Source organism: Lissotriton helveticus, chromosome 1_1 (genome assembly GCF_964261635.1).
Source record: "Lissotriton helveticus chromosome 1_1, aLisHel1.1, whole genome shotgun sequence".
NCBI classification, from domain to species: Eukaryota; Metazoa; Chordata; class Amphibia; order Caudata; family Salamandridae; genus Lissotriton; species Lissotriton helveticus.
The window spans coordinates 1,811,731,339-1,811,757,450 of record NC_136057.1 but is presented as its reverse complement, the minus strand read 5'-3'; the positions used below and the strand labels follow the sequence as shown (position 1 = coordinate 1,811,757,450).

General features: G+C 48.3%; 1 protein-coding gene across 1 annotated transcript in view; it reads left to right on the top strand.

The window, feature by feature from the left end:
- Positions 1 to 26,112, top strand: part of ABCA4 (ATP binding cassette subfamily A member 4) — a 1,114,059-nt gene that overhangs the window by 467,221 nt on the left and 620,726 nt on the right. Inside the window, exon 16 of the mRNA XM_078650330.1 lies at positions 16,357 to 16,561. Within this exon, the coding sequence (XP_078506456.1) occupies positions 16,357 to 16,561 (205 nt within the window). The remainder of the gene's footprint in view (positions 1 to 16,356; positions 16,562 to 26,112) is intronic.

Here is a 26,112-nt window from a genome sequence, read left to right as displayed (position 1 = left end):
TGTCCAGCCGGGAGTTCTGTGGTAGCAGCTAGGTCCGCAAAGGCGAGCAGCGCCCCCTCAGCATACAGGTCACCCAGGGTATCCACTCCTGCATGTGTCCAGCTAGTCAGGCGAGTCACGGTTAGTGCTCCCGCTGGGCTCGGGTGCCTAGAATGGGCATGATCGGGGCGTACGGTGTTGTAGCCCGGGTGAGTCGCAAGCAGCGTAGGAAGCCCTTGCGTGCCACTGCCAAGTGTAGCTGCAGGGGGCAGGAGGTTCGAGTTAGCGGGTGGAACAGTGTATTGATTTGTGTTTGCGTCCAGGCTGCAGCGTCCGAGGAAGTATCGTCAAGATGTTTGCCGCTGAGCCACCCCGTCACCCATTGCATCTGTGCCGAAAGGTAGTACAGCTCCATGTTGGGGACCGCCAGGCCTCCCAGTTCCGTTGGCATGTAGAGCTTGGTCAGCGCTACTCTGGGTCGGCCCTTATTCCAGATGAGGCTTTGCAGTAGGACCTCCAGATCTCGGAAAATTTTATTCGGCACATATTATATATGCGAAATAGTACAGCAGTCTAGGCAGCACTATCATCTTGGTAAGTGCTATCCGACTCGGCACATTGAGGGGTAAGGTGTTCCAGAACGTGATCTGCGCCCGAACCGAGGCGATTGTCCGCAGGAGGTTGCCCTCCAGGACATCCAGTGGAGTTCGATAGATTTGTATCCCCAGGTAGCGGAACGTGGTGGGATACCACTGTAGTCTGCCTCCGCCTAGGTGCACCTCGCACTCGGGCGTATCCGGGTGGAAGGAGTAAGCCCCCGATTTGGACCAGTTGACCCGCAGTACCGACATCTCTTCGAAGGTTCGGAAGACGTCAGCCAGGGAGGCCGGGATGTTGGTTATATCTCTGACATACAGCAGCAAATCATCTGCGTACAGTGACACTGCGTGGAGTCCATCCGCTAAAGGAATGCCCCAGTCAGCCCCCTGTGCCCTAAGTATCGTGGCTAGGGGTTCCATGGCCAAAGAGAACAATAGAGGCGACAGGGGGCAGCCCTGCCTAGTGCCACTGCGGACCCGGATGGCGTCCGAGAGCAGCGCGCCCGTGCGGACCCGAACCGTCGGTTTGCCATAAAGCAAGTCCACCATGGCCTCGTATCCCCCTCCCAATTGGAACTTTTCCATTACCGCTCCCAGGTACGGCCATTCCACCGAGTCGAATGCCTTCTCCAGGTCCAGTATCAGGCACCCTGCCCTAGGCCATTGCTGGGTGGCATACTCTTGTACCCGGAAAAGGCGGCGGATATTGTAGGAGGTGTGGCGTGTTGGAACAAAGCCGTTTTGATCCTGGTGCACCAATCGGGGCACATAAGGGGCCAATCTCCGAGCTAGAGTAGAGGCCAGTATTTTATAGTCTGTATTGAGCAGCGCTAGCGGGCGATAAGAGCCCACCTGTGTGCAGTCTTTGTCAGGTTTGGGAATGGAAATCAGGGTCGCTTCATTTAACGTCGGGGGTAAGGCAGTCGCCTCTATGGCTGCAGTGTACATCTTCAGAAGTTCAGGAATGAGTATGTCCGAGCCTGCTTTATAAAATTCGGCTGGAAGCCCATCCGGACATGGGGATTTGCTATTAGACAAGTGAAAGATAGCGTCGCGAATTTCATCAGGGTCAAGCAGGGCTCCCAGTTCGTCCTGTTGCGCAGTAGTCAGCGGTGGCATTGGCAGGGAAGCAAGGTAGCCAGAAATGTCAGGGTGTGGGTGTGGTAATCGGGAGCGATATAGAGCGGTATAGTGTGTGGTGAATGCGTCGTGGATCTGGCGCTGCGAGTATAATAGACCCCTCCCTTCCACGTGTATCGCTACCACTGGGGTCGAGCGCGTCTCCTGTGATATCAGCCTGGCCAGTAACTTGCCCGGTCTGTCACTCATGTGATGCGTCCTCGCCGAGTGTGCTGCGTAGTTAATGTCGCGAAGTCGCTGTAAGAGGCCCGCATGGTCTGCGCGCGCCTCCCGTAGCGAGTCAGCGCTACCCTCAGCAGCCTCCCCCTCCTTTTCGAGTAGAGTGGTCTCTAATCTGGTGAGTTCACCCTCTAGTTGTTGTCTCATGTGGCCCTGTGTCCTCAAGCAGTGTCCCCGAATCACCACCTTGTAAGCATCCCACTCTACCTGCGGGGAGGACGCTGTGCCCGCGTTGTCCTCGAAATATTGAGCAGTGCGTGTGAGCATGGACTCGCGGAAAGCCGCGTCTAGTAGCATCGTTGGTTGTAGTCTCCAGGTGGGAATGGGAGGGTGTGGTTGGTCCCAAGCCATGGTTAGGAAGTGTGGATTGTGGTCAGAGTGCGTGCGGCCCATGTATAGTGCGTCAGTCACAAGGGGTAGGAGATCAGTAGAGGTCATGAATCGGTCTAGGCGGACATGTAAGTCGTGGGTGCCTGAGTAATAGGAGTAGACTCGTGTCCCAGGGTTGTGTGATCTCCAAACGTCATGGAGGTCCCATTGCTCGGCCCACTCCAGCAGTGCCTTCATGGCTCCGCGTGTCGGAGCGCCAACAGAGGGCGGGGAGGAGCGATCTAATGCAGTATCTAGCGTGCAATTGTAATCTCCACCCAGTAGCCAGGGGGTCGCGTGCCAGGTCGCCATCATCGTGGAGAGGCGCGCCAGGAAGCTTCCCTGGTCAGTGTTTGGAGCATACAGCGATACCAGTACCATCTGGTGCCCATCCAGTCTGCCCTGTATTGCAACAAACCTACCCTCCCGGTCTATCGTAGTGTCCGTAACCGTCCAGGGGATCCCAGGGCGGACCCATATCAGTGCGCCGCGGGCATATGAGGAATAGGATGTGGCATAGAGTTGTCCACGCCATTTGCGGTGTAGCGCCCGGACCTCCGCCTTGTTCAAGTGTGTTTCCTGAAGTAGCGCTATGCCTATCTTGTGTCGCTTCAAGTACGAGTAAATTTGATAGCGCCTAGCTGACGTGTGCATCCCCCTGATGTTCCAAGTGCATATTCTCGTTTCAGTCATTGTTCCTTTGGGTGGAAGTTCCCCCAACCCCCCCGTCCAGCAGACACCCAGGCAGTGTTTCTCGCTTGGTCCAGGGTCTCCTCCCCAGTACAAAAGTGCCTCAAAGTCTCAGTACAGAGAGCGGTGATCTCCGGGGAAGTAGAAGGGTAGGGAAGGGGATGGAAACACGTGGCCTCAACATGGCAACATAACCTAAAATGCCAAAAGGTTGGCTACAAAACATGTCGCCGTCCAAACGCTCGTATGAGCTCTTAAACTATACAGTTCTAAGGGGTTCTATGTGGCTTAAGTTGTAACAGTACAAATAACAGTATAGTCCATGGTGGGTGCAACATCCCTCCCGGGTAGGGTCGGAAGGCCGTTGCCGCCTGGCGGTTGCCCAGATCCTGCGGCTCTGCGCGACTATAGCAGCCCACCAAGCATTCAGGTGTAAGAGTAGGATTTTCAGGGGGGGGATCTCCCACCTCAGATAGTCTAATTGTCGCCGGTCAGCGCGTGGGATGCTGCCGGTTAGGTGATCAGTTCTCAACAGTAAGTGGCTGGGCCATGAGTACACAATAAGCACAATACCTGGTCGGAGTCCAATGTCCCAAGGCAGTCAGGGCCTAGCAATGTGCAGCTGCTTAGATCTCTTCTCACAATGGGGGCTTGCAAAGCCTTCGCGCAGACATGTCGTGTCCGTCGCGTGGGAGCATGAGTTTGTGTGGGTCACTCAGCCAAACAGGTCTACAGTCTGTGGCGTGACGTCCGGGAGATCGTCATTGTGCTGGGAGTCTTGTAGACCATATATTGCTTCCTCATCACTCGGCAGAGGCGTTGGGCTGGCCTCCGGGGCAGGGGACGGAGCCGGGGAGCCGCTGATTTCCACCACCTTGCGGAGGGCGTCTTGTTGTTCCTGCATCATCTCACTTGCAGTTGGAGAGCGCGCCGGCGACTCCCATGTTCTGGGAGGCGTGGGAGCCCTGCGTCGGCGGCGCCGTCGCGCCCCTCTCGTGCGTTCTGTGGTAGCAGTCCCTTGCGCTCGTCTAGGTACATCAGGCATGTTCTCATCTAGCCAGGCCTCAACTTCGTCAGAGTTCGTAAAAAAGTGTGTTCTATCTTTTGCTACCACCCGTAGCTTGGCAGGGAAGAGCAGCGAGTACTTGAGTCCAGCTTGTCGCAATCGTCGTTTCACTTCCAGAAAGGAGTGTCTTTGCCTTTGTACTTGCACAGTATAGTCCGGAAAGAACATCACTGCGGTGTTGTCGATCCGGATCTCGCCTAGTTTCCTGGCTTCCCACAAGATCGTGTCGCGGTCTCTGTAGTTGAGGACTCGAAGGATTATTGGTCTGGGGTTCGAGCCAGTGGCTAGGGGTTTCATGGGCACACGGTGGGCACGTTCCACCACAAAGTGAGGCGACAGCACGCCCTCTGGCAGCAGTTCACGTATCCAGTCCTCCACTCTCTGCGTGGGGTCCATCCCTTCCCATTTCTCCGGAATTCCCACTAAGCGGATATTGTTCCTTCTTGCCCGCCCTTCTGCATCCTCCGCGCGGTCCTCTAGAAATTCCACCCTGTTGAGAAGATCCTGTATGTGTTTGTCTGACTGCGACACCTTCGGTTCCATCTTTGTCACCGCACCTTCCAGCTCAGCGGTGCAATCCTGCAGTTTCTTGTGATCGGCCCTGCGGTGTGTCAGGTCAATCGCCACACTGTCTATTCTGGTTTCCAGAGAAGTGCGTGTCTGTTGTAGGGATTCCTCCATCCTTTCCATGGCTGCCAGGACAGAGTCCAGCTTCGACGCCACGTGGTCAGCGTCCATTTTGGATTGTGCTTTCGCCGTCTTCCCCTTCACCGACGCACCCCCCGTTCCGGTGCGTGTCTTCACCCCGCCAGACATGGGGCGGGCTGCGCGTGCAGGCAGCGGCAGGGACGATGCCCGCAATCTGTTGTGAGGGCGCAGGGGAGTAGGCGAGTCCGCAGGTCGCGTCCGAGGTGCGTTAGGCCATGCAGACCAGCAGTGCGGTGTTCTCGGCGCTTAGCCTTGTGCGCTGTTCTCTCCTGCGCTCAGGGCTTGTGGTTTCGCAGGTGGGGGGGGGCGGGGGGAGCTCCCCGTACTAGTGTCCGGTCGCTTCGGAATGCCACTCCTGAGCGGCCCGTGAGTAGGCGTTATCTTTAGCAGTTCCGTGGTCGCCAGCAGGAGAGTAGCGTCCCCCAAGCAGAGAATGGGCAAGTCTCCCCAGGCCTCGCGGTCTCTTCCGCTCCCCCAGGCCCGCCGTGGTGGTCCCGCTATGCGCGCAATAGGGCAGGCGTCTGGGGTCTGTTGTTATGTAGGACAGAGGCTGCAGTAGGTTCAGGGCGTCAGTCCTGCATCTGTGGCAGATAGGCCCCGGCCGCCCCCGTCCGTGTCGCTGACAGGGTGTCTCTCCAGGGCGCGTTGCAGCAGGTGTGTGAGGGCGCAGATGGCCTCTGCGAGTGGCCGTAGCTCGTTGTGGCTCTCGGCGCGTTGTGTCCTCTGCTGGGGGGGGGGCGGGGGAGGAGGATCCCCCGGTCCGGGAGCCTGTCGCGTCTCCGCGAGGTCCTGAGGGTGCCAGAGCCCCCGGGTGGCGGCGCCGGCCAGAGGCAGTGCACGGGGCAGGAGGGGGAGAAGGAAGGGGGGGGCTCCACTCACCTCACCGTGCCGCCGCACCGCCCCAGTGTCGCAGCTCAGTTGTCGCCTCCGGTCACCGGTTGGTCACCTCCCCGCCACTGCGTCTTCTCAGGTCCGCCTCCGCCAGGCCTGATTCTCGCCGGAACCCGGCCGCCCCCGGCCCGCCGACACCCCCACCAAGCCCCTCCAGAGCTGGGCATATGGGATCGGAGGTTGTGGGGCTCCAGGGATCAGCACATCCGCCGCCGTCTATGTCTGCCAGGTGCCAGGTCGTTTCCAGCAGGCCGCAGCGTGCGGCCTAGTGGTGCTCAAGGGGCCGCGGCCTCGCGTGATTCCAGTCCCAGCATCGTTGCAGCCAGGCCGGCCGCTGCGGCGTCCTCGGTGCGGAGCTCCTCGGCCGATCCCACCAGGAATCGTTTCGTGTGTGGGCAAGAGTTGCGGGCAGATCCGCCAGCAGTTTAAGGCCAATCAGGGCAAGTTTGATCGGAGAAATTACCCGGGGTAGGGGAGCTCAGGCAGGAGCTCTACCCAGGCACGTCTTTCTCTATTGCGCGCTAAGCCACGCCCCCATGCACACGAGGTCATGGAACAAAAAGAAGTAACGAGTATGGCTGAAGATGATAAACACATGAATGTAAATGTCGTGAACTTATCAGATAGAATATTAATTAATGACATGATTAAAGTTTTGAAGAAGGGTCTTGGTTTGTGTCCCTCAAATATTGTAAATAATGAACAGTCTAAGATCTACTTATATAAATGTGTCCTCAAACTTTAGTTTAAAAAGCATTTTTCCACACGGATGACCAGTGCCAAACCTGATACTAGACTGAGACCTCAGTGTGACTTATCAATACAAGATGCAGTAGATACGACCTTACTACTTTCCCTTGCCTCCGAGGAAGGAGAATCAACAGACGTAAAAGGATTTCTGTCACATCTGGGCATGGATATTGGACAGACTAGAGACAGTGGGTTGAAGTCCAAATCCAAGTGGACTCTGAATCTCCCACGGGACTATTGTTGTGATTTGCTTTTATAAGAATGTGTGCAATGAGTTAGATAGAATGCCTAATAAACAAATGATGGGCAGACTACGTAGCACAAATAACTTCACAAGACAGGAGAGGGATGCACTTCAAACACTGAGAAATGATGACACCCTGATTATCAGAGAAGCAGATAAGGGTGGATGTGTAGTGGTTATGAACAGAACAGATTATAACAATGAAGTCTATTCCCAACTTGCCAATTCTGCTTGTTATGTGGCACTGGACAGTAATCCCATACCGCATATTATGTATGCCATCAATAAAGATCTTAAAGGCTGGAATGAGGCAGGACTATTGACCATTAAGGAGTACACTTACCTTAAGATTGATAAACCTAGATTCCCATGCCTGTACACTCTGCCCAAGATGCATAAAAACAGCCCCCTTTCCACCAGGGAGACCAATTGTCTCTGGCATAGGGGGGCCGATTGAACATCTGTCACATTTTGTGGATACATTTCTAAAGCCATTAGTTCCGAGATTGCCATCGTATATCAAGGATACAAAACATGTACCGAATATGATGGTTGACATAATGTGGGATGATGAGATGGTTCTGAAGACATTGGATGTAGTATCCCTTTATACGAACATCACTCCAGAATATGGATCAGCAGCTATTACACATTTTTTGCATAAAAGACCAGTTGAATTATTATTGCATGCAGAAATGATTTTGAAGATGATAAATATGATTATAGAGAACAATGTATTTTTGTTTGATGGCAAATGGTACACAAACCTCTGTATGGGGTGGTTTGAGGAGGAGTGGTTCTGGGGCAGGAGGGGGGCTTACTGGATACAATCCATTCACTACTGTGGCAGATATATTAACAATATTCTGTTGAAATGAACAGGCTCAATAGAGGAACTGTATGATTTTAAACATCACCTTGAGCACAATACATGTAACATGTCATTTACTATGAATTTCAGTATACAAAAGATTGAGTTTCTCGATGTGGAACTGTGCATACACAATCACCAACGTAAAAGCAGGATGTTCAGGAAAGAGACTGCATGCAATGCAGTGTTACATGTAAGTAGTGACACCCAAGTCATCAATTTAAAAGAATACCATTTGGCGAGATGGTTAGGGCCAGAAGGAACTGTAGCTGCAATAATGAATTTTTAAGGAATTTGGAGGAATTCAAAAGTCGCTTTCAGAATAGAGGTTATGATAGGAGCACAATCAATGGATCCTACAACAGAGCTACCAAATTGGTTAGAGTAATCACTCTTTCAGATAACTCACAAAAGATAAATAGACATGTGGACCTGATTAGACCCATCATGCCCTTTGGGAGCAACACAGGAAATATGAGTAAAATACTGAAGAGACCCTTGTATCTACTGACTTGTAGCAGAAGTATCGCACCATATATTACAAGTAATCCAAGCATGACATTTCGGAGAGGCATGACACTAGGTGGAGTGATAAATCCGAGTTACCCCTCACAAACCAAGAAAGACAACAGGCTTACAGCACGGACAAGAGGTTTGCATAAATGTGGACATTGTTCAATGTGCCGACTATCTAGGGAATTAATAGGATTTGCATACAACCAAAGTCCAACGTTTGTGATTAAGACCAATATCAAATGTTATACTCGGTGAGTGGTTTATGTACTGATATGCAAATGCAACAAAATGTATGTAGGGAGTACGATCAGAATGCTGAAGGAGAGGATCCAAGAACACTTTAGAGCAGTGAAACAAGGGGATTCGAGATATCCCTTTGCGGGGCATACACTCACCTGTGACAAACACGATCAACATGGATCTTTTCACTTTCATGGTTTGGAAACAGTACCACCTGTGAAGAGAGGGGTAATAGAGAGCTCAGGTTACGATGCCAAGAGGCGATATGGATTATGCGCCTTAAGGCTGTAGATCACGGTTTGAACATAGACCGAGAGCTGCATTACTTCTTAGGAGACTAAATTATTTTATGAAATGTTTAGGCAATGTGAGTAAGTACTCTATGTTGAGATTAGTGGTGTTTGAATAATTTCATATTTTAGTGTGATATCGGCACTAGAGATAGGGAACATCATATCTGCAAGTTAGATCGTGATGTATAAACTCGTAATATGGTCAATGTCCATCGTATAGAGACTGAGTTATTTCATTGGCACGTCTTTACTGTGAAATGCTTAGGAAATGTGAGTAATAACTCCATGTCAAGATTAAGGGTGTTGGAATAATTTTGCAATTAAGTATGACATATTACTGGAGATTGGGAACATTGTACTTGCAACTTAGATGTACAACATCGTTGAAATATGGTGAATGTTCGTCATCAGAGGCATCAGTTTGAAGGTGGCCCCCTGACTAATTCACTATGGCCTGTACCCATCGGGCTTTCTGTTCCCACAACCCAGTCATGCTAGCAATTTGCCTGCCTTGTCACCTGATTTGTAGAAGTGATGCAAGGTGGCTGTCATTGGTTATTTGGCCTTCTCTTGCTCCAGGTCTCTGTATTCCACCTGGCATGCCGCCATCTGCCTCATCATCAGGGAGTCAGTGGTTGAAAAATTTGGTCCTTCAGTACTTCGACTTCAGCACTCTCCCTCCTTTATTTTGGGGCAACTCAATTCTGAGCTCTGTATCTAAGCACTGTCTTGAAGGCCTCCCACAGTACAATTTGTTTGTTTTCCGTGAGATACAACTCCATGTCCACTCTGAGACCCATCGCCACCTCCCTGTCCTTTAGGTCAGGTGCATTAAGTTTCCTCCCTGCAACCGCCCCACCCCAAAGGCGCCCCCTAAAGATGTAAAGGGGCGAGTGATCTGAGAGATCCCTAGCAAGATATTTGGCTTTTGACACCTCACCTACCTCCCACCAGATACAAAGACATAATCAAGTAAAGTAGATCTTATGCACGTCCGAGAAGTAAGAATAAGCCCTGTCTGAGGGTGCTGCTGACGCCAGAGGCCATAAAGGCACATTCTTTTGGTAAACTGAGCTAGCCCGGGTTGATGGGGAGATCGTTGCTGAGTGCCAGATTGGTCAATGTGTGTGGCCATCACATCATTAAAGTCTCCACCCACTATATGCAACGTAGAAGTGTATCACAGCAATGTATCTTTTACCTTGGCCATTGTGGGTGGCTGCAATCATGACGAATTATAAACACTCATTCACATCATAGAAGTCCTGCCCCGGTAACCCTGTACCCCCACATTTTTGATACAGGAAAGGGGGGATTCTTTCTTATCAAAATTGTTACCCCATGGTCCCAGTTGGTAAAGCCCACATAGGCTAACATGGTGTATGCTGCTCTCCCCAGTAATTTACAGTTTGTCCCCTTAAGGCTCATCTCTTGTAAGAGCACCACGACTGGCTGTAAATATTCGATGTACTGTGCAACTAGGCCATGTTGATCTTGTTGCCAAGACCATTAACATTACATGAGAAAACGGTAAGGGGGTGGTTCTCTAGTTTCCCTGGCTGTTGCGTTCTGTGATGGGTGGATTAAGTGAGGCCATGCGTTTGTAGAATGCAACCCATGCCTGCTGCCGTTCGCTGTTATCGATACGGAGTGAAATGTCGAACAAACTGAACACACCCGCCCCCAACCTGCCATCCCTCTCTCCACCATCCAGTATCTCCCCCTTGCCCTGTACTCCATCACCGGCATCCAAATGCAGCAGGAGGAGAACATGAGGGGTCTGTAGCCCACCATCCACTGATCATCACAACCTCTGAATAACTGTTGCCAACTGTTGCTAACTGACCTAATAACCAAAATTAGATGCAAAGGAGAAAGCTAAGAAAAGGAAAATAAAGAGTAAGGTAGTAACCAATAGAGGGTATGAAGAACACTCTCTATGTTCAAGAGCAAGTTTTGTGTCTTATGGGGAATGACCAACGAAGAGTCAGGTGTCTGCTCTCTATTTCACCATGATTAATCCGCCAATAGACTCCATATCTCAACTGCCTTAGTCTGTGAGGGATAGTTCACCTCTGGACTCTGGGGAGTGTCCAGACTCTGAGTCTGATGATTGGTTCTGCTCCGAGAGGCCTGGTGTGGTGGTTCTTCTTGGTTTGTCTTGTTTTATTTTTTGTGGTCTGGGTCAAGTCGCTTTCTGTGCCTGACGACAGGCCCGATATGGAACACGTTCCCTGGGCGGGCCAAGGGTTTCTACCAAGTTCACTGCCAACGAGGCCCCCCTCTCCGTCTTCTCTCAGATAATTGGCTTTTAGACCTTGCCCCCTTCCATGCAGCTGTGCGTTGGCTTTCTCCAGTCTGAGGGGAGGACGCTCCTCTAGCAACAGCTATGCCTCTTCAGGGATTTGAAAGAAGAATGTTTGCCCTAGTACAGGACTTTGAGTTTCATGGGGAACAGTAACCTGTACTGTAGGTGGGGGCCCCCCAGCTTCTGTGTGACTGAGTCAAATGTGTGCCTGTGCACCTCGCAAGAGTAGTCTGGGAACACCATTGTCTTTGAGTTCTCATGACAGATCTCCCCCATACGTCTCATTTCATGCAGGATCATATCTCTATCCTTGAAGTTCAGAAAACGGGCTATTATGATTTTGGTGGAGCCCGTTCAGGAAGTTTGGCGTTCAGTTTCCGATGTGTTCGTTCCATAATGGAACATGGAGAAAAATGTTCAGCAAGGAGGGAGGTCCTCAGCTATGTCTCCGGAATGGCCCTCGTGTTCATTCCCTCGACGCATTTCCGGGAAGTCCACAAAGTGCAAATTATTCAATCTTATGTGATTTACCGGGTCATCCACCCTACAGACCATTTCTTTCTTGTGGCGTTGCGTTCAGTGACTTCACTACGGAGGGTATGGATCATGTCCGATATTCTTATTTCTGCAGCGGTGACCCTTTCAGAGACATTGAATGGATCTTTTCTGAGCAAGGTGAGATCAGAGCGAACCTCCCCTATTCTCCACTGCAGTGCCTCCCTTGATGAGTGAATGGCTTGTAGCAGTTCTGCATTATCTAGCATGTTGGGGGCTTCCTCCCCCTGTCATCTGTGGGTTTACCACCGCTACATAGTGGTACATTTTTCCTTGCTTTGATGACTTGTGCTGTTTATCTATGGCCTTATCAATGGCTTGGGTCAGGGGGGAGGGGATGGCGTGTCTCCTGAGTGTAAATTGCGGTGCAGCAAGGCAGTTGAGGTTCCCAGGTAGTGGCCCTAGTACCATTCTAATTCCCTCTGCTCTGCTCTGTTCTCACTATGGGCCTGTCCTATCTCAGAGGGCTGCTGTTCGCCGCGCCGGTTAACCCACCACTGGTCAGTGGGGAGATGGTGCTTATTTATTTAAGCAATTTGTAGAGCGCACAAATACCCTAGGGTGTCTCGGCACTAAACCACTCATGCTTGTAACCACTCTCGCTCCCCAACAATGGGTGTAGGACGCCTGCCCGTGTTTTGTCCTTGTGTATTCGCTAATGCTACGTAGTCAGCAAAGAGGGCCTTGAACAATCATAGCACCCGTATTATGTCCCCGGGGAGAGAGATCCCCTGAGTATAAGGATATGCACAGGGGCATATCGCTCCCTCCAAGCCATGTGTTATTTCCACCTCAGGTTCACTCTGGCAACTGTTCATCCCCCAAGGCCTCAGTCCATGAACAGCCTGGGGAGAGGAGAGTCTCAGGTAGTGTCAGTCCGTGTCGCCTCTCAGTGCTGGCCAAGTGTTGTAGTTGCAATTGTCCCTCTCCTCAGTGCAAAGGGTCATCAATGGATTGCGCAGCACAGATCAATTTGGAGGCCACCATGAGCCCTGCACAGGGGTCTGACAACAAACTGCATCAGATTCACTGTATGCCTCCCCCAGAGTCTATGGGGTTAGTGCATGGTTCGCCCCTTTATCTCCCCGGCACCAGCTCTGACACATCCTACGTGGAAGGGCCCCTGCTAATCCTTTTCTTGATCCTATCCTGCAGTCTCTGCCACACAACACGCACCAAGGAAGTCTGCCCTCCCCTGGGGCTCCCAGGGGGAGACAGTGATCACCAGGCCCTGCTGTCCAGTCCCTGCCCACTCTTTATCCTCACGTCCATGGGTGTCGGAGCAGGGCAGGAGGTAACCCCTGAGCTTGGCCCCCTCATCTTCCAGCTGTGCTGCCCCCCCTTCCTGGGCCTCTCCGGCTCAATGTCCTGTTTTTTAGCCAGATGGGATCGACACCAAAGTCCTGTACCACCGCGGAGGGTGCTTCTCGGGGTAAATGAAGGGAGATTGAAGGGGTCCTTCTTGGTGTCGTCCAGCATTCACCTCCAGCCAATGTACAGGAGGCCCTCTTCACCGAACCTCCTTGCGGCTCCAGGTCAGTCTAGGCCGCTCTGTCCCAGGGCAGCTCCGTGCCTGCTCCCACTCCCTCGGGCACTGAAGTGAGACAGTCACTGCTCCCAGCGAGGTCGCCTCCTGCCGCCTCTTACCTCAGGCCCGGGCCGGATCATGTGCCAGTCCCCACGCATTGAGCCATTGCTGCTCAGCTGTCCCTCTGGCGGGCCGGACAGGGATCACCGGCACTGTCGTGTCTCTGTTGTCAGGAATACGCAGGAGTCAGGTAGGAGCATTTCTAGGTTCTTTATTGCTGTATTCTTTGTCTCTGCTTCCGACCCCACATCTGGCCGCTTCCCTTTCCCCTTCTGGTCTGCTTCCTCCCCACTCCCCTGACCGGATGTGGTGTCCGGTTCTCACCCCCCTCCCCATCAGTCGGGTACAGGGTCCTAGTGCCCTTGTGCCCAGGTCACGACATCTCCCCTTTTGTTGCAGGAAAATGACAGAAGAAGGTGGTGATAGACATAGAGGTATAGAGAGAGAGATAGAGAGAGAGAAGAGAGAGAAAAAGAGAGAGAAAGAGAGAGCAAGAGATATAGACAAAGAAGTGTCATTGTCTCCATCATTACATTTCTCCAATCAGTCTTTTTGGTCTTTTACATTCTCTTCTTTGATATGTCTCTCCCTTGTCTTTCTGTTATTCCTCTTCTGGTCTCTTGTCTGTGCCTGTGTCTCCTGCGGTTGTGTCTCCTCCGTCTTCCTCCATGCTCTTTAGTTCCTCAAAGTGAGAGCTGTTCCATTATTCGGTAGGCGACTACTGTCACTGTTATCATGGGCCCTTCCACCTGTGTCACTGTTAATGGTTCCTTTGAGAATGGACTGTCCGATTTTCTCAGTTGCCGCTGGCATACCAGCACTGCATCCCCTTGCTTGAGGTGCGATGGAGTGGCATCTCTCCTGGGGTTGGCATACACCTTCATTTTCTCCTTGGCCTCGTGGTGTTTGACGGCAATGCTGCTGTGCTCTGGTGGCGCTGTTGCTTCCAGCTGCGGTAGCAATATTCTGCTTGTTTGGCCCGATTCTAAGATGGCCGCCCAATTCGCGCGAGATCACGGGTCTTTTCGTGACTCTGCCTGACCTTAAGATGGCCGCTGGGCCTTTCGCAACGCTGATTGGTCGCATTTGCCTGGTCCTAAGATGGCGGCTGTCCTCGCGTGAAGACTTTCAGTGGCGGGCAGCTGTGAAGTCAGCATCGGGTGCAGGTCGGGGGCCTCTTACCACGTTTCCAGTGCGGCCGGGGTGGGCTCCCGTGTCATTCCTTCTTTTCCCTCACTCGGACCAGGGTGGGCTCCTGGCTCCGTTTCTCAATCACAAGGGACCTGGACACACGCGTCGTCTTCTCAATCCCACCTTCGTCGCCGGTTGTCATGTCTCTGTTATAAGGAATACACAGGAGTCAGGTAGGAGCGTTTCTAGGTTCTTTATTGCTGTATTCTTTGTCTCTGCTTGTGACCCCACATCTGGTCGCTTCCCTTTCCCCTTCTGGTCTGCTTCCTCCCCACTACCCTGACCGGAAGTGGTGTCCGATTCTCACCCCCTCCCCACCAGTCGGGTACAGGGTCCTAGTGCCCTTGTGACCAGGTCACGACAGGCACCTCGTGTGGACGCGCCGCAGGAGGAAAAGTCCCTCAGTCCCCATCACCCTCTGCTCCACTTCAGTTGGGGATCTCTGCCCTGGGCTATCAGCAGGTCCCTTTGGGATCAGTCTTAGCCTCTCCTCACCACCTTTTAGAGTGAGGCGACCCGCTGCTCCCCTTAGAGCCTATATTCGGGCCTGTACCTGTTCCAGGGTTCCTTTATGCACTCCGCTGCTGCTTTCTTTTGTCTCCACAAGATCCAGGGTCTCAGATTGTCTCGGATGGCAGGCATTATCAGGATAATAGCAGGATCGTAGCTGAGGCGGCAGGGCTAGCGATAAATGCGTCTATTTGGCCATCTTGGAGCCCCCGCCCCTCCTCCTGGCGCAGTGCACTGTTGACCAGATCTTCTGCTTGGTTGAACAGATTGATTTGAGCACTATACCCAACTTGCAACTTAAGGCCATCTTTGTAGCGCTAAGTGATAGAATGCGGTTTTCAAAAAGTGGTCTAGAAATAAACCATTGTAAATTATTGCACACTCCCTGCATACTTGAGTGGTATTTTGCCACTTCAAAGGAGTGTAAAGTTAAGGAGTACATCACAGAAACAATGCACTGGTGCAAAAAATCACTGCACATCCTTATACATGATTAGTACTACTTGAGAGATAGCTCTGAAGAAAACGTTAATTGCTGCACACTAAGGTTTGCACCAGAGCGAAGATGGAGCAAATTAACTTCATGTTAGATTAGAAAAATACAGTTATTAGTGGACTATGAATTATTTGTTAAATTCTCAATAGCACATTTTAACTGATTTATGTGCAATAATTATTTAGTATACTTTTAGCAACAGTTCAGCAATTCATTTGTATCAATTTTTGCCCTAGTGCATAAGTGTTACTGTAATATGGGCTCGAGCAAATGTTCCAGATTAGATTGGCCAGAAGTCTCCCTCTTCCTTTTCTACATTTATTGAGACATCCCCATTAAGCTGATGATGCTTCTCTGCTTTAGATACTATTTTATTTAATACTAGCGGCCACTCAAATGATGGCTTAGCCCCATCCCCCAGGTTACAGTCTGCATTTACTGTGGTAAATCACACACATTGCTAACTTAGGGACAGGTAGTGGACATTGTTTACATGTTTATGACCACAGCTGGAGGGCTAAAGAGGAAAAATAGCTTTTAATATGCACTGGCGATGCAGGGGGCTTGTAAATAAGCCCCTAATTTTCCATCCCTGATCTCAATTAAAAAGCGTCTTTACTAACTTCACACATACTTAAGTGGAATGGGAACTTTCGGTCAAAGCCTCATTGACTGAAATGGATAAAACCTACTGGGTTTAAGATTGAATTCCGCAAGGTTTAACTCTTAGGCATTCATTCAGCTCCATAACTGGGGCACCGAGGTAAGCACATTCCCACAGTCAATCCTTAGATGCAACATATACCAATGTAGATGAACCATAGTTCTGATCTTTCTAAAACAGTCAAATACCCATACTACACTCAGAACCAAATACCACTCAAACAACAGGTAAATAAAGAAACATACGTATCTGCCTGAGGAGCAGCATTGAAAAAGGAAGATTCTGGAATGGCACATGATGTACTCAAGAAGACACTCTTTATAGAATTGTACTCTCTAATCCTCTAAAGATGCTGGTGTGGAGTGGCTTTACAGAGAGTTTTGCATGATACTAGCCTCCTTTCTTGACATTAACACAACATCTTTGCATTGAAGTGAATTTCCTGAACTCCACCTTTCCTTTATTGCAGAGCTTCCTGTCTCCCGTAGCTTTTGGGTTTGGAACCGAGTATCTGTCTCGCTATGAAGAACAAGGCCTTGGGCTGCAGTGGGGCAACATCCGGGCCAGCCCGGTAGAGGGCGATCAATACAGCTTCCTGTTCTCCATCGTCATGATGCTCATTGATGCCTTTCTGTATTGGGTGCTGGCGTGGTATATCGATCATGTCTTTCCAGGTATGTACTGGCACCTGCCCTGTTGAGATGTTCAATTTTACCTAGTTATTATGTGATGAAACATGGGTGATTTCCATTATGGTGTAACATCATGCACTCTTTGACACATTCCTATTACATCACAGACAATAACCTTACATGACACGTTAACCCATATGTCGCCATGTTGTGCATAAGGCCCATTTTTCTTGATTGCGCTGGGCATAGCTTTTAAAAGGTGCGCCCCCCGGCGCAATCAAGGAAATGCGCTGTATGACGGTGAACGCGCTGCCCACTGTGCAGCTGTGAACTCGTGCTGCCCTAAGGGCAGCGCATTCAGGTGAAAAACAGAGCTGCTGCTTCGAAACCGTTCAGTGTTTCACAGGCAGGCGACAACTCCGGCTGCTCTTTTAAAGGGGATTAGAGATTCTCTTGCAGGCACATGCAGTGAGTGACTGCACCCACCTGCAAGGGGATGTCTGAGGGGTTCATGGGACCCCCTTTCGCCTTGCCAGAGGGCTGCAATCAGGGGTTGCACTGTGAGCTAGCCTCCTGAGAGCTTCTTTGCTTCTGCGCCTTCGCCTGTAATACGGCACAGAGGCCTGGGGACGCGCCCCCATGCAAATGAGGGGAAGCCCTGTTGAGGAAGCACTGGCGCTGCATGTGCACCATCGCTTTCAGTATTATAGAAGGGGATGCACAAGCATCTGTGGCCCCAAAAAAACAGCTTACAGTTTGTGTAAGACTCAGGAGTAGCTTCCAGACTGCAAAACAGATAAGCACACCATGCCTACTCTAGTCAGATGTGTCGCTGCCTCAATATTAGCAAAGGAGAAACAAACATTGCTGCAAGGCTTTGCACCAAGTACCTGTGCCTCGTTGAAAACGAGTTACCTATGAATCTGTTACACTTGTAAACGCCTCAGTGCCATAAATCCTTACTGGTTTTGCTGTGCTTCTGGGAATATCTGCATCCTGATGTCACGTGGGTCACCCTTTAAGCCATCGAATAAAATTGATGATAAATAAGAACGTCATCTCCATCCCGCAGATGATTCTCAAAGTGGGCAAAGTTCTCTGTGATTCTTCAATGTCTTTGAGAGTCATTCAACAAGTCTGGTAGGCAGTCAACCCCACGTTTAAGGTCATGCTCTTGTGACAATATTCTAAGCTTTTCATTGGCATCTCGGGGGCAAAAAATGTGTGTTCCCATTGGAAATTGTATGGTCACAGCATTGAATTTTGAGCAAAATACCTTAGTAAACGGGGTGCATTGATTAACAAAAGAAAATCATCATGTCTAATGGGTGAACAATTAGGAGAACGTTTCCAATCATTTTAGGAGGGTCATATAGGGATGTTGCCTACAACATCAGAATCAGTAAGGTTTTCAGACTATCAATGAAATGATATGATCTTCATAGAGCCTTTGATTTTCCAAAACGTTAAGAGGTAGTAGAGTTTGGGTGGGGGCCCCTGTGAGCTCAACAGTGTCTTCATGGCTTGTTTTATGCGTCCTTTGTTTGTTCACTCTAATCCTTTTCCGAAAAGGAATTTATTGAAAGAATACACCATTTCCAAGCAGATTTAAATCCCTTTATTACACCCTGGGAGAGGTGTGGCGCCGCGGCCAGGGCGACTGACGCTGGAATCTGGGGACCACGGTTCGATCCCCGGCTCCGGCGGCAGGTTAGCCCAGCACCATGTGACTCTGGGCAATAGCTCGCTTAATCTTCCCGACGGCCCCCAGCGCCTAGAGACCCTTACGGGTGATTGTGCGCTTTACAAATGTGGACTTTACTTTACCAAAGGGTCAGTACAGCCAGCCCATCCTATCATTGTCGCCAGTGTTGAAAGAATACACCATTTCCAAGCGGATTCAAATCCCTTTATTGCACCCACCACAGGGTCAGTACAGCCAGCCCATCCTATCCTCTTCGCCAGTGTTGAAAGAATACACCATTTCCAAGCGGATTCAAATCCCTTTATTGCATCCACCACAGGGTAAGTACATCCAACCCAGCCATAACTCTCCTGCCGTCTGGCTGTTGCCAAGTGACCATTCCATGCTTGGTGATGTACCTAAAGCTCCATGGCATTACATCACCTTAAGCCGTAGGTGCTAGCTCCCACAGGTGAAAGCAGGCCATAACAGAATTCTTGGACTCCAGCCTCTTGATATCGTTGATGCATCAGGGCTTTCTGCTCTGCATCAGGTCTTAAAAGAGCTTCCGCGCCGTGCTCCAACCACACGTCATCTCTTGGGAACATTCAATGTGCCAATTGCCTTAGTTGAATGTACTGTGTTTGATTCGAAAATGCTACAGTGTAGCAGTAGCCAATTATGAGGAGGGGTCAGAGGTGGGTGGAGCCAGAGGTTAGAGGGTATTGGGTTGCCAAAAAGAGGGAAGATATTATTCTGCAACATAAACATTTTTGGTACTAATAATGTATCAATCCATACACTGCAGTTTACTTATTTACAGGAGACAGTCAGACGTTGACGTTACTAACCCCAACAGTTAGTATAACCAGTTAATAACCTTGACCGAGCACGCATGTGTGCATAAGGAGAGTAATGTACAATAACCAATGTTATTATCTAATTCTCCACATCAAGCCCAGACAAATTGGACCCACAAAAAAGCCTGGGCATCAGCGGATTAACAGATATCCTGTGTTATTCCTCATTGCAACGGAAACCCCCATGGCATTACTTGTAATCATGAGGTAATTCCGCATCCTGGAATTAGCCAGCTGTGGTTCCTAATGCGAAATTACTGGATCACAATTACTAATCCTGCTGTAATGTGAGTATAAGTGTTTTAAAGATGGAACAATATTGGAATTTACCAGTTACAGTACAACCGTTCTCCTCGCTCTCAAACTCTAATCCGCAGTACTGACTGCTGTAGCGAGAAAAAAAGCACTGGCTAAGGGGAACCGCATAATTGTAGTAACTCCGGTACCAGCCTTAGAGGCCGTTACAAAGACTAGCATTCCTAATGCTAAAGCTTAACATCCAAGATGGATACAATGGGCTAATTCTCTCACTGCAACGGATGTAGAATACAGATATGATCCAAATCTAAAAACACAAGCATTTCTGCAATATGAACAAGAATATCCTCTCCCAAATGAAATAATGTCTCTAGATCAGTATGAATACATTATTTACACTGACGGATCTGCTCAGCCGGCCATCGGAAGTAAACATCAATACAGCGCCGCATGTGCGATTGTAAAAGGCAGGAAGGCAAGTTCCATCCTAGCAGTACGAAGACACAGTCTCTAGGAGATTGTAAGGCTCAACCAGCAGAATTATAAGCCTTATTACTGGCACTAATTAATACGGATCAGGAATTCCCCACACTGATAGTGTGTGATTCATTTTATTGTGTCCAGACTTACAACGAATATCTTGACTACTGGGTCAGAATGGGTTTAAGGACTCGAAAAGTGGCACAATTAAGCATAAAATGCAAAGGGAAAAGGTAGCTGAGTAGAAAAATGAACTACAGAGAGCTCAAGTGATACACACGCTGAGTCATCAACATGATGGCGTTCACGTTGAAGGGAATTTATTGGCTGATGAAGCTGCGAAAGGGGCTGTACGTATGGCTTCCGTAGCTGCAATCAATCATTCAAAAACAAGAATAGACAGAGACATAATGTTTGCTGTCATTGCTACATGCATTAACTCGGCTTTCCACTCAAGTACTCCTACAAGTTAGATGCAAAAACATTCTGTGTGCTCAAATTCCAGGAGTGGGGAAAAGAGTTATACCGAATATTAGGTTTAATTCTAGCTGCTCATGAGGGTCTAGGTTCTGCACAAGCAGGAATTACTGTGACAGTTTAATTATTGACACAATACTATTGGTAGCTTGGTTTAACTAAACTGACAAAGATTTTTGTCTTAAAGTGCGACTTCTGCCAGCAGATGAAGGGTTTCACCGAAGCACATCCAGAACAAGACACCTTTACTAATATCAGACAGACCACTTGCGTGTGTCTATCTGGACCACTGCGGCCTCCTACATTCAGATGGGGCTTACAAGTATATCCTGATAGCAGTGGATTTATGCTCAAGATTCCTATGGGTATGGCCTCAACGCTTGGCTGACGCTCGAACTGTTATAAAAGATTTGCGTGTCTTGATAGGGACATACGCAGTTGGCAACAGCCCCACGTTTAGGCCAAGGCTTGGATGTAGCACTGCGGTACTCCTCTCCGTACCATCTCAAGGGAAATTCAGTTGTGGAGAGGAAAAACTGGGACTTAAAGCAGTCTTTAACAGGTAGGGTATTTGGTTCGGGTGGTAGTTGGATCAATCATCTATATGGGGTACAGCATGTCCTCAATAACATGCCAAGAAGTCCTCTAGGGGGTGTCACTCCTTATGACATCCTATTTGGAACGGGAATGTGCGTACCTGATCTCGATTGTGAAGGCACAGTGACAGAGGAAAAACCGTTTGACATCAATAAACGTTTGGCTGTTTTATAGGATCTGAATGAATCCAGAGCACTACTAAGCAACGTGCAAGTAAAACGGACCAACACTGGGGAAGTCAAATGAGTCACTGCAAGACCTGTCTGGATTCCAAAAGTCTGTAATCTGGTCAGAGAAAGGTTCGAGGACAAGAAAGAATTTGGACCATCTTACAGAAAGCCTGTACCTGATTTGGCTGTCGAAGGAACAAGAACAGTACTTCTTTCACCTCTTGTCGGCAGAAAAGGGATTAGTCTCCATTGATCTGATCAAACCACACTATGTGGCCGATACTGAATGGTAGGCCTCTTGGGCTCCTGGGTAGCCGTACGTATTCCTCTCGCTACCATACAGGAAGTTCAGATTGAAAGACTCATAACGTTCGAAGAGTCACCAATACAAAGTAATGGAATTTCCAACAATGAAATGGAACTCGTTCCTCTGGAAACAGAACTTCAAACTACAGATGAAAGACAAATTTCAATTCGGCCTGCAACCGATGTCTACATCAATATGCCTCAACAAGAGACAACTGCCAGTTCAACAGAACCTCATGAGCTACCAAAGATAGATCAAACTGCATCTGGCTACTTCATTGATTTTGATACCCTCTCTCTTGATCTCAGCGAACCTGAGACAATGCCAGCTCCAGTTTCCTGGGGGCAACAAATTTGTGAATTGAACACTTTTCTGAAAAAGACTTTCTTAGTATCTATCACCTTGGCTCCAGCTCTGGATAATATCTGGAATACTATTGTTTCTGTTCTGGATTGGCCTAGTGACTGTCTTTTGCTTACTTCTGAATGGAAAATATCTCCAAGAACGTTCTGCAGTGTCCAATGTGAACTTGGTCCTGAAACCACATACATCATCTCATCGTGAACAAAGAGACTTGTTTTCTGTGAAAATTACAGCTGTTCCAGTTTGGGACCAAGTTGATTATGATGTAATTGGCCCTACTGAACCTTTGAAAATACCACATTTATTTAAAATATCTCTAAATGATATCATTACCTCCAGTACATTTTCTGATGATTGGGTCTTTGAAACTGTAACTAATATGTTCTCTAAGTTAGAATAATTCACTGCATTTTCAAACAATGAAATGTTAGAGGACACATATGACTTTGATAGCATTTACTGTTACCATCATTATGGTCATCACTTTTTACACAAATCAAGTATCCTTCGAAATGTTTTCACATACCACCAATGGGAACATTGCCCAACAACACCGAGAGTTAGTATGAACACCTTTGCACAGAAATGTTCATATTTTTCAAGGTTTAGCACTTTTCACCCGTCCTCATTTTATTATAAGGTTGCACATACACCTGCACAGAAAAATATACTGACTAACAACAAACAGATTTATTCTGCATCCTTTATTGCCCAACTGTCTGAACAGGGTTTTGACTTATTGAAGGACACAATAGACACAAAATCAGTCTGAGGTTCTAAGGATTGGCAAGTTCAGGGAACAGAAGCACTATTTAGAGTGTGCCTCATTCCGCAACAAATAATATTTCTGAATGAAACTGCGCAACAGACTTCCTCTCTTGGATTAGCCAAGAACAAGGATTTGAACACACCTTGGGTTCTCACACCTTCACACATCAATTTTAGATCACGTGGAGGGGATTCATTAGATGGCATCATACAGTACAAAACATCAGACCCAAATTGGAAGGGATGGTTAGTTTGGCCCGCAGACACAAACAGATGTCAGTTAAGATTCAGGGGTACAACTGAAGGGTTCAGTATCCATAGGCCAGACCTACAATATGGACAAAGAGAACATCCAGGGTAGTGACATCATACAGAGTTGGGAAGTTGTGCCTCAATTGGCTACAAAACCTCGACACTGCCCCAGGTGAAACAGCACTTATCATTACTCTCAGATAAGGTGAATCTAAGGGATATTTTTACTAGGTCCCCATAAGCCACGTCATAAATGTTTCTATTATGCTGTCTATAATGAAATCTGGAAAATCTTTCAACAAGAAGCTGTGGAGAGACTTTGTGAAATAGATAGAATGAACCGAGAAAAGGCGTTAGCTGTAGTTGACAATGGTATGACAACATTAACATCCAGGATTTATTCACTGGGCAACATTGTATCTTCTGCTATTGATATACTAGAGCAGGAGTTGTATATTCTACAGCACGGACATACACAACTAAGTTCTATTATGTTATTAAGCTGGACACTGCAATCATTGCGCTCTGGTTATGTGCCTTGGCAATTTATCAACATTACGTCCCTATTTTCTGCATACAATCTAGCTGAAAAACAGATAACAATGGCACAAATGGGAGCAAAATATACAATGCTGTGAATTGAAAAACTTGACAAGTTACCTTTTACTCTGACAGAGTCACCATCCACAGAATGGTTAATTCTTGGCCATATCACAATACCGGTCACAACTTTACAGTTTCAGTCTTGCCTAGAACAAAGCCAGGCAGGTAGATATGAAGCGATGGGTAGGGATTTCATCAAGGAAGCTTGGGAATTGCCGTACAGATTTCGATGCAGGAATGGGGACACTGAAGGGTTTCTTAGCAGTTCCAATTGCGAGAGCACTTTAAGCGGACCTCTCATATGCCTAGATATCATGCTTCATGGGACCTGTAATGGTTCAGTTGCAAACTTATCCTGTCACTTGAAAGGGACACCAGCTGCCGTGATTAATCGGTATTTGAGTTACTTTCAAATGGGAGTTACTTGATGCTGAATGATCAAGGTTGTTGTGGGATGCTCTCGGGCATCGCATATCTTGTCACTGTAAGCTCCAGGGTTACTTGCTGTATGCAGGGAGGCACCGTTATGGCCTTCATTGAATGTTTCCTGTATATGGTTTGATACTCGAATGAAAGCCATGCTTTTACAGCAAAACGTGCCCTTAACCTCCACCCGAGAAGCTTATGTTCGAAAGGTTGCAAGGTCCTTGGCTGAGATACAGGCAATGATACAAACAAACTGCCCTTTCCATTTCACAGAAATGGTACAACGTATCTTTAACATGTCTGATATGCTGGGTATTGTCCACCTATTTAAGACCATAGGTTCAGGACTCTTAAGCACCTTTCAGACAATCCTCGGTGTTGTTCCCAACGTCATACACTCCATATTCGGAAGTATTTTTGGAGGGTTTACGCTGATCCTGTTTCTAATAGCAGGTATCCTGATTGTCCTTTTTCTGCAACGCAATGGACGTCCCAGTCATTAAGGAGATGGAACGTACGCTCTTGGAGTGCCGATACCGCAATCGCATGTTGCTCCATCTAGGCATACCTCGTCTTCGAGAACTAAGCGAGTCTTGGTTCTTGTCATTTAGACCAGTCTGGATCTACTGTATTCTGCCTGTCCTCCGATGTCTCTTCTGCAGACAAGAATGCGTGTTGGACCTCTGTCTAACACTTCCAACAATTGCACCACCGGACGTTGATGCTTTACTGTGCCTGATAAGGGCTCATGTTCTGCAGTGTCCTCAGCGTATTCCAATGTTGATGTCTGCATTCTTAGAGCCACCATGGGATACTTCAGCTCCTGTCTGGAAGGATACCGGCTCTTCAACAAATACTCAGGCCTCGGATGACACTAGTGCCTCACCAGCAACGGCTATGGTGAATACAGAGAAACATCTGTGCTCGATTGACCTGATCTGCAAGGTGTTGCAGGGATCGTCGTCTGCAATTGCAGGCAACAGTGATGTTGCATCTCCCAGTCAGAACACATAAACAGTTGGCTCATCGTGTGTTGGAAAAATTCTGCCTTTTTAAAAAAAAAACAAATTTGGAATTTTAAACAAGACATTTTGTCTAAACTGCATAGCTTTCAGTCACTCTATGTTCAAACTACTTCTACAAACATCATTTGGTACAGACTTCTATCGCCTGCTACACGTTTTTTAACATTTCTTAGACTTTTTACATTTTTAAGGTCTATTTTTATAGACTTATTTGCATACTATATTTAGCGGATTCTTTAGTATGTCATCCAATCGGATGAGGAGTGGGTGTCATGTTCCACATAGGTACCCCAATATTGGCTCAGGTACTGAATGCACCTTTCACCTACATTGCCCTGATATTACACTGCATAACGGTTCTTAGGACTGACCTTTTACCTAGTTACGGTAATGGCTAGAGGACCTGGGGTTTTCTCCGAAAAGCTAAAGCCTCATTCATTATGCATGAGGATTCTTGGAATGACAGCTGGACAGCAGGCCTACCATCCCCAGCATAATAACTATGTATAAGGGTCATTCCTTCCGTCATCCCAGTCTGACATGGCACAGCGAGTTATATCCCCAGGGGGTATCACTTTGGGTGTATATACACAATCTCTTGCTAAGGTAGAGAGAGCAGAAAAGGACTTCCATGCCGACACACTGACGCGAGACACTGAGGCTCCTGCATGCAGACACTCCAGCTCGTAGTGGTCTGACATCCTTTGCGGGGTGTCCATCTCGAGACCAAGATGGGGTCTCGCAGTCTCTCACTTCAGGTAATGCGGTTGACTTTATCCTAGAGGGATTCTTGGCTCCACACCTACTTCCATGCTAGGTACACTTAGGTACATCTAGTTAGGGTCGCATCATAGGAGTACGCTATTATTACTGTCATGTATTTTTATACTTGCCTGTTTTTATCGTTTTAGCACTATGGAAGAAATCTACCATTCTTTTACTTTGTTAGTGCTTATACTCATTTATATCTGTTGCTGTCTAATGGTTGTTTCAGCACACCTATTTTACACTAGAATGACGCTGGTTCATTAAATACTTATTGAGAAACGGCCCCATCGTTTATTCTGTGTATCTTTCGCTGAGACAATGAGCACAAGTGACTGTGCGAAAAGTAGCATTGTTTCCACGATCCCTCATGGGACAGAATTGTCATGTTCGACAGTTGCCAAGAACTATTCTCTCCTTTCGTAAAAGGGGTTTCTAGTGCACTGTGAGCAAGCTGGCATACAGGCTGACATACTTGGTGGGTGTGTCCAGAATCAGTTTGGACACCAATCCTGCAGCGTATGTTGTTTAAACGTGCAGATCCTATATAGGGTTATA